We start from the raw sequence: 9,469 nt of genomic DNA, 5'->3' as shown, positions 1-9,469 counted from the left end.
AAACATGGGGTCCTGGCACCCCCACAGCTGCCCACACACACCCAGCCACTGCTGGAGAGGGAGGTGGGTGGGGGGCACTGCACACCAGGCCACACACCCTGCCCCCCCCAAACCATCGAACAGAATTTCATCACATCCTGGCCGCGGACATGGGCCCAGGGCTGGGGCCCATCCCCTGGGTGTTAGGAGGTTGGCTGCTGCGTCTGTGGTGTTTCCTCCTGCAATGTTCAAACACAGTGTCGATGTATCAGGGTCTGATTAGGATGCTGGCAATGAACCCCAGATTCTACATGGACTGCCCACCCACGGGGATCCACTTTGGATATGTGAAGTGCTCACTGAACCGTGATTGCCTATTCCCCATTAGCAATAGCCTTCATTTCAGCCGCGAGGCCAGTGGGAGTTATGGGTTAGTGGTGGGCAGACAGGCAGTGATTAGGGTGTACCCGGAATGGGTACACACGATCCAAGGGTTGGCATGGAGGAGCCACGCATGTGTTCTCTATCCACCCCCCCAAACTGAGCATACGGGCAGGAAGCCCAGCTTCCTTGGCTTATTGTCTGAGAGGGAAGATGGCTACTCACCTCGGAAACAGCCCTTCCGCCAGATTCATGCTTTTCAAAAGGCTTACTAATCGGTGCCAGTGTGACCACTTGCTGGGGAGGTGGCAGGATTGCAGAAGGCCATTGGATATGGAGTGGCTCCCGTTAATTGTATGGAAATGGGGCTTAAGTGGTGATTGTTAGTTTCTCGCCAGGCGATGGCGAGATCCCCATTTCGCAGACGGGAGCGGGCCGGTTCTATGACAAACGGTTTGGCGCCTGGCACAGTTCTCAGTTATGGCTTGTCCCGTTATTCACTGGCCACATTGCACTCTCACTGGAGCAAAACAAGACTCTTGAATCACGCCCCAAGAGTTTGCACCAATTAGAAAACACAGCAAAAATTAGTTACTGAAATGCAGGACAGCCAAACACTGAGTGGGCTCCAATCAGGCTGAGCTGGATCAAGCTGGGACCTTTTTAACACACAGTAAAATTAAAGAGGTGAATATGGATTAATCTGTAAATTCCATGAAAAACATGGACCAAACACAACTGGTTTTTAAATCATATTCCAGTACTTTACTAACACTTAAATAAATTGTTCATTTCTCTTACAGAAGATACAAATTGGAACAGATTATTGCACAATCCCTAAAAGTGGATTCATTCCTATTTGGACCCAGATAATAAAAACACTTTCACTCACACACAAGCAGCAGAATCCTAATCTCTCTGGATTCGTTATATTAATAGATTTCCTGATAAATCCAGTGTAATTGCTGGAATTTCAACCCTGTACACAGCCATCAAACAATTCCAGGAATACGAGGCTTTGTAGATGACTAGGTTTCTCAGTTGCTAAGTGTCTAGCTGTGAAATCCCAGGATTCCAGCAGATGATGGTTAATTTCTCCAGAAATTCAGCAACTTCACTTCCTGAAAAGACAGCTTCATGGTTGGGATTGTGATTTTCCCAGCAGTGAGAGAACATTATTTACTCCCAGCTTTCTGAGTGAGTGGCTCCATTCACCAGCCTTGTCTGTTTGAGGTAATTCTGACTAGTAAATCATCTCGCCTGCTGACTGGACAGAGATGCTATGATGCTTCCTTGAACAGGCCTGAGTTTACTTTTGGTGTGAATCCATAATTAAAGTGACTTATGCCTTCGATTGCAGCTTATAAACATTGATGAGGGAGTGGAATGAGCCTTTGGTTATTGACATTTTCCAGACACAGAACATTTTAAAAGTAACAAACTGTGATTTTGATCACCATCGATTTGAATTTTGCTGAGTGCAGCTATTCATCAGAACAGTACAAATCAAGTTTTATTGCTTCTGAGGTTGCTGAGTTCAGAGTACACGCAGCTCAGCAGGCTAATTCACCAGCACAATTTTGTCTAATTGTGTTGCTGTGAGATCCTCCATTTCACAGTCCACTCCCAGTCCCTTGCTTTGTTCTGGTGTTGAGAACAGAGTTTGTTGGAGGAACTCGGAGAATGTGGGGTGTAAATCCAAAGGTGCAGTGCTGGGAAGAGGCTGTGACAAGTTGACACCCACTAAGTAGTGCAGCTGTGATTGAGCTCTGCAGACTGTCTCAGAGTCTGTATGTGCCAATTCAGACAGGAGGACAGAGGGACTTAGATGTGGTGCTGTTTTAAAACCATGTGCCGTTTCCGCAACACTCTGGAACACAGGAGACTTGATAGGTTTGGGCTGGGAACTGTTCAGGTATCTCAGCTGCAACTTTCTGTAAAAATGGAAATGAGAAATTAGATAATTCGGTATGTTTTACAATCCCCTCCAGCCCATCCTCTGAAACCAACAGTTCAAAATCTGAATGAAAATGGAGTCTCATTGAACCCTAAAAGCAGCAACACTCAGAGGCACGTCGGGCAGGTCACCGGTTCCCCCCACACAGACCATACAATTTAGACAATGAGCATCAGGCTCTCGGACTGTGATCTGAGGCTATGGTTCACAGTTATCAGGCACAAGCATCCCTAGCTGGCTATGGCACCAGAATGCAATCAGAAATGAGAACCCAGCTGACTGACAATTTCTGGTATTGCTGGAAAACATCTGTTCAATTTCTGCCAATTGACCCCGACACGTTTCCTGCAATTTTTCAAAATTCCAAAACATTCTTCTATATTTATTTCTCTTGGATTGGGCTGCAGCTGCTCGCTAACTAAACCAAGTTTATTCAACTTCTCATCATAGCTAATGCCTTCCAGACCAGGTAAACTTCTTCTGCACCCTCTCTAAAGCCTCCACATCCTTCTGGTAGTGTGGCGACCAGAACTGAACACTATACTCCCAAGTGTGGCCTAACTAAGGTTCTATACAGCTGCAACATGATTTGCCAATTTTTATACTCAATGCCCCGGCCAATGAAGGCAAGCATGCCGTACGCCTTCTTGACTACCTTCTCCACCTGTGTTGCCCCTTTCAGTGACCTGGGGAGAGGGAAGAGATACAAAAGGGTCCAGAGGGGAATTTATTTCACACGGGGGTGGTGAGTGTCTGGAACAAACTCCCAGAGGCAATAGTAGAGGTGGGTACAATTTTGTCTTTTAAGAAGCATTTCGACACATATGGGGAAGATGGGTATAGAGGAATATGGACCTCATTCGGGCAAATGGGACTAGTTTAGTGGTTAAAAACTGGGCAGCATGGACAAGTTGGGCCGAAGGGCCTGTTTCCATGCTGTAAATCTCTGTGACTCTATCTGAACTCTATCCCATTAATTCTGAGATTCATATATAATAGGATTGGAAAGTTTCCCATGGCCTTCACTAGATTCTCACCTTTGTTGGTGTAAAACCTCCTCCAGAAAATTTCTGCTTTCTGTTGAGATTCTGGTCGTGAGACTGGGCAAAACATTCACAACCTGAGACACAAACACAATGACATCAATAACAACTACAACTGCTGTTTGAAAAGGTAAAATGTTACAAATGAAAGATTATATAAAATTGTTTAAGTAGCTTAGGACTGACCTGTTGTGGGCTGCCAGGAGGTCGCTGTTGGGATGGTCGGTTCCGTGGCCCAGTACAGGATGGAGACCTCCAGACATGTCGTGTAAAACTGGTCATTTTGTTGAGCCCTTTTGCTCTGGCGCTTTTATGTAGTTGCTGTCGGAAAGGCTTCAGACCTGGAAAACCGACAACAGAACACAGTCAGCCCAAGTGGTCCACCCATGCACACAAGGCTACATTTTGCTTCCAACTGCTAAGTTGCAAAGATGAAGTGTTGCTGGAAATTTACCTGGGGTTAGTGAGGTATCAGAGGCTCTTCGGCCTTCCTGAAAGGTGACTGGCAGCTGAGCAGCATTCATTCCAGCTCCATGTTCCCGTGCCTGCAATATTGGAGTTGCAGAATTGGCGTACACAAACGGTGGGGACATTGTCTTGTCTGTAAGACTCGTGCTGTTTGTGGAGTGGAATTCATCATCGGATGAGGACATTAGGCAGCTGTCAGAACATGCACCATCTGGTATATTGGAGATGACAGTACCTGTGGAAGGTGAAGACTATGTCAATGCTGTTGCCCTTTTCAAATGGCATCTCAAGGACTTCAGCTACACTTTGTCTCAGTGTTCAAATCTCTCTACCCCAAGTGACAAGCCCAGTCACACAAATCCAAACCCACATCGTTACATATTCAGGACATCTGCAAATATAAAGTTGACTACATTGCCACAACACAATCTCCGTACAATAAAGGAGATTGTGGGGTGATTTGATAGAGGTGTACAAGGTTATTGCAGATTTACAGAATAGTTACGCACAGAAGGAGGCCATTCAGCCCATTGTGTCGGCATGAGCTTTCTGAATGAGCCGTTCTCTCGCTCTCTCCCTGTAACTCGCCACATTTCCTTTTCAGACATCAATCTAATTTCCTTTTGAAGGTTTCAATTGAACCGGCCTGTACCACACTCTCAGGGAGAGCATTCCAGACACCATCACTCACTGCACAAAAAGATTTTCTCTCATATCCTTTCTGTTTCGTTTACTAGTTACTTTACTACAAGACAGGGGAGGTCCTGGACCTTTTTAGGTAATTAAGCCTGGCAAGTGTTGAGGTATCAGTGGGGGTGCATTTTGCAGACAGCGATCATACGGTTCTGTGGACGCAATCGAGACTCCAGGATGGTATGTTGCCTCCCTGGTACAAGGGTCAAGGATGTCTCGGAGTGGCTGCAGGACATTCTGGTTGGGGGGGGGGGGGGGTGAACAGCCAGCTGTCGTGGTGCACATAGGCACCAACGATATAGGTAAAAAACGGGATGAGGTCCTACAAGCGGAATTCAGGGAGTTCTTTTTTTTTAAAATTTAGAGTACCCAATTATTTTTTCCAATTAAGGGGCAATTTAGCGTGGCCAATCTACCTATCCTGCACATCTTTGGGTTGTGGGGGTGAAACCCACGCAGACACGGGGAGAATGTGCAAACTCCACACGGACAGTGACCCAGGGCCGGGATTCGAAACCGGGCCCTCAGCGCCGTAGACAGCAATGCTAACCACTGTGCCACCGTGCTGCCCTGGAATTCAGGGAGTTCGGAGTTAAACTAAAAAGTAGGACCTCAAAGGTAGTAATCTCAGGATTGCTACCAGTGCCACGAGCTAGTCAGAGTAGGAATGTCAGGATAGATAGGATGAATGCGTGGCTCGAGAGATGGTGCAAGAGGGAGGGATTCAAATTCCTGGGGTATTGGGACCGGTTCTGGGGGAGGTGGGACCAGTACAAACCGGACGGTCTGCACCTGGGCAGGACTGGAACCGATGTCCTAGGGGGGGTGTTTTCTAGAGCTGTTGGGGAGGGTTTAAACTAATGTGGCAGGGGGATGGGAACCGATGCAGGAAGTTGGAAGGTAGTAAAACAGGGACAGAAGCAAAAGGGGAAAAGTGCAAGGCAGAGAAGACAGTCAAAAATCTAAAAGGGCGACAGTACAAGGTGCAGTGACTGAGGGGAGCTCAGTGAATAGGCCCAGTAATAACAAAAGGAATAAAACTGGAGATGTTAAGATTCAAAACAGAGATAAAAAACCAACATAAGTGTACTTTACCTGAATGCTCGTAGTATTCGGAATAAAGTAAATGAGTTGATGGCACAAATCATCGTAAATGACTATGATTTAGTGGCCATTACTGAAACATGGTTAAAGGATGGTCACGACTGGGAGTTAAATATCCGAGGGTTTCAAACTATTCGGAAGGACAGAGTGGATGGTAAGGGAGGTGGTGTTGCTCTGTTATTTAAGGATGACATCCGGGCAATAGTAAGGGATGACATCGGTGCTATGGAGGATAAGGTTGAATCCATTTGGGTGGAAATCAGGAATAGTAAGGCCAAAAAGTCACTGATAGGAGTAGTCTATCGGCCGCCAAATAATAACGTTATGGTGGTGCAGGCAATAAACAAAGAAATAACTGATGCATGTAGAAATGGTACAGCAGTTATCATGGGGGATTTTAATCTACATGTCGATTGGTTTAACCAGGTCGGTCAAGGTAACCTTGAGGAGGAGTTTATAGAATGTATCCGCGATAGTTTCCTAGAACAGTATGTAATGGAACCTACGAGGGAACAAGCGGTCCTAGATCTTGTCCTGTGTAATGAGACAGGATTGATTCATGATCTCATAGTTAGGGATCCTCTCGGAAGGAGCGATCACAATATGGTGGAATTTAAAATACAGATGGAGGGTGAGAAAGTAAAATCAAATACTAGTGTTTTGTGTTTAAACAAAGGAGATTACAAGGGGATGAGAGAAGAACTAGCTAAGGTAGACTGGGAGCTAAGACTTTATGGTGGAACAGTTGAGGAACAGTGGAGAACCTTCCAAGCAATTTTTCACAGTGCTCAGCAAAGGTTTATACCAACAAAACGGAAGGACGGTAGAAAGAGGGAAAATCAACCGTGGATATCTAAGGAAATAAGGGAGAGTATCAAATTGAAGGAAAAAGCATATAAAGTGGCAAAGATTGCTGGGAGATTAGAGGACTGGGAAATCTTTAGGGGGCAACAGAAAGCTACTAAAAAAGCTATAAAGAAGAGTAAGATAGAGTATGAGATAAACTTGCTCAGAATATAAAAAGACAGTAAAAGTTTTTACAAATATATAAAACAAAAAAGAGTGGCTAAGGTAAATATTGGTCCTTTAGAGGATGAGAAGGGAGTTTTAATAATGGGAAATGAGGAAATGGCTGAGGAACTGAACAGGTTTTTTGGGTCGGTCTTCACAGTGGAAGACACAAATAACATGCCAGCGACTGATAGAAATGAGGCTATGACAGGTGAGGACCTTGAAAGGATTGTTATCACTAAGGAGGTAGTGATGGGCAAGCTAATGGGGCAAAAGGTAGACAAGTCTCCTGGCCCTGATGGAATGCATCCCAGAGTGCTAAAAGAGATGGCTAGGGAAATTGCAGATGCACTAGTGATAATTTACCAAAATTCACTAGACTCTGGGGTGGTCCCGGTGGATTGGAAATTAGCAAACGTGACACCACTGTTTAAAAAAGGAGGTAGGCAGAAAGCAGGAAATTATAGGCCAGTGAGCTTAACTTCGGTAGTAGGGAAGATGCTGGAATCTATCATCAAGGAAGAAATAGCGAGGCATCTGGATAGAAATTGTCCCATTGGGCAGACGCAGCATGGGTTCATAAAGGGCAGGTCATGCCTAACTAATTTAGTGGAATTTTTTGAGGACATTACCAGTGCAGTAGATAACGGGGAGCCGATGGATGTGGTATATCTGGATTTCCAGAAAGCCTTTGACAAGGTGCCACACAAAAGGTTGCTGCATAAGATAAAGGTGCATGGCATTAAGGGTAAAGTAGTAGCATGGATAGAGGATTGGTTAATTAATAGAAAGCAAAGAGTTGGGATAAATGGGTGTTTCTCTGGTTGGCAATCAGTAGCTAGTGGTGACCCTCAGGGATCCGTGTTGGGCCCACAATTGTTCACAATTTACATAGATGATTTGGAGTTGGGGACCATGGGCAATGTGTCCAAGTTTGCAGATGACACTAAGATGAGTGGTAAAGCGAAAAGTGCAGAGGATACTGGAAGTCTGCAGAGGGATTTGGATAGGTTAAGTGAATGGGCTAGGGTCTGGTAGATGGAATACAATGTTGACAAATGTGAGGTTATCCATTTTGGTGGGAATAACAGCAAACGGGATTATTATTTAAACGATAAAATATTAAAGCATGCCGCTGTGCAGGGAGACCTGGGTGTGCTAGTGCATGAGTCACAGAAGGTTGGTTTACAGGTGCAACAGGTGATTAAGAAGGCAAATGGAATTTTGTCCTTCATTGCTAGAGGGATGGAGTTTGTGACTAGGGAGGTTATGTTGCAATTGTATAAGGTGTTAGTGAGGCCACACCTGGAGTAGTGTGTTCAGTTTTGGTCTCCTTACTTGAGCAAGGACGTACTGGCACTGGAGGGTGTGCAGAGGAGATTCACTAGGTTAATCCCAGAGTTGAAGGGGTTGGATTATGAGGAGAGGTTGAGTAGACTGGGACTGTACTCGTTGGAATTTAGAAGGATGAGGGGGGATCTTATAGAAACATTAAAATTATGAAGGGAATAGATAGGATAGATGCGGGCAGGTTGTTTCCACTGGCGGGTGAAAGCAGAACTAGGGGACATAGCCTCAAAATAAGGGGAAGTAGATTTAGGACTGAGTTTAGGAGGAACTTCTTCACCCAAAGGGTTGTGAATCAATGGAATTCCTTGCCCAGTGAAGCAGTTGAGGCTCCTTCATTACATGTTTTTAAGGTAAAGATAGATAGTTTTTTGAAGAATAAAGGGATTAAGGGTTATGGTGTTCGGGCCGGAAAGTGGAGCTGAGTCCACAAAAGATCAGCCATGATCTAATTGAATGGCGGAGCAGGCTCGAGGGGCCAGATGGCCTACTCCTGCTCCTAGTTCTTATGTTCTATACCTCCGTTAAGAGTCAAGATTGTGATGGAAAAGGACAAGGGTGGGCCTGACATCGAAGTTCTAAACTGGAGGAAGCCAATTTTAATAAGATCAGCTATAATTTGGCCAGAGTGGGCTGTGAGGGACAATTTTAGATAAATCCGTGACAGAACAGTGGGACGTATTCAAGAAGGAAATAGGGAGGGCGCAGGGCCAACATGTTCCAATCAGGAAAAGGGGGTGGGGGAGGGGGGCAACTAATCCAGTGAACCCTGGATATTAAGGGATATAAAGCTCTGGATAAGGAGAAAAGGGGAGGCTTACAGCAGATATCGAGGGCTGAAAACAGCAGAAACCCGAGAGGGGTATCGAATGTACAAAAGGGAACTTAAAATGGAAATTAGGGGCGGCACGATAGCACAGTGGTTAGCACTGTTGCTCCACAGCGCCAAGAACCCGGGATTGATTCCTGGCTTGGGTCACTGTCTGTGCGGAGTCTGCACGTTCTCCCAGTGTCTGTGTGGGTTTCCTCCGGGTGCTCCTATTTCCTCCCACAGTCGAAAGATGTGCTGATTAGGTGGGTTGGTCACGCCAATTGCCCTGTGGTGTCCAAAAGTTAGGTGCGGTTGCTGAGTTGCAGGCATGAGGTGGAGGTGTGGGCTTGAGTAGGGTTCTTTCAGGGGCAGGTGTAGACTCGATGGGCCGAATGGCCTCATTTATGACAATAGTGCAGAAGAGGCCCTTCGGCCCATCGAGTCTGCACTGATGCATTAGAAAACCTGACCTGCCTACCGCACTTGGGGCCCATAACCTTGAACGTTAATGAGGTGCCAAGTGCTCATCCAGGTACTTTTTAAAGGATGTGAGGCAACCCGCCTCTACCACCCTCCCAGGCCGTGTGTTCCTGACCGTCGCCACCCTCCCAGGCAGTGTGTTCCTGACCGTCACCACCCTCCCAGGCAGTGTGTTCCTGACCGTCACCACCCTCC

At 46.0% G+C, this 9,469-nt stretch overlaps 1 protein-coding gene across 2 annotated transcripts in view; it reads right to left on the bottom strand.

Annotated features, from left to right (window-relative positions):
- Window positions 1-1,099: 1,099 nt before the first annotated feature.
- The window catches only part of sik1 (salt-inducible kinase 1), a 29,225-nt gene continuing 20,855 nt past the window's right edge, over window positions 1,100-9,469 (bottom strand). For both annotated transcript variants that reach the window (XM_038801293.1, XM_038801295.1), the window contains exons 11-14: window positions 3,815-4,063; window positions 3,547-3,701; window positions 3,355-3,437; window positions 1,100-2,294 (exon numbers count right to left, since the gene is read on the bottom strand). In XM_038801293.1, coding sequence (XP_038657221.1) covers window positions 1,922-2,294; window positions 3,355-3,437; window positions 3,547-3,701; window positions 3,815-4,063 — 860 coding nt within the window. In that variant the 3' untranslated portion in view covers window positions 1,100-1,921. The remainder of the gene's footprint in view (window positions 2,295-3,354; window positions 3,438-3,546; window positions 3,702-3,814; window positions 4,064-9,469) is intronic.

This window comes from Scyliorhinus canicula, chromosome 7 (genome assembly GCF_902713615.1).
Source record: "Scyliorhinus canicula chromosome 7, sScyCan1.1, whole genome shotgun sequence".
Lineage (NCBI taxonomy): Eukaryota > Metazoa > Chordata > Chondrichthyes > Carcharhiniformes > Scyliorhinidae > Scyliorhinus > Scyliorhinus canicula.
This window is presented reverse-complemented; position numbering and strand designations above follow the sequence as displayed.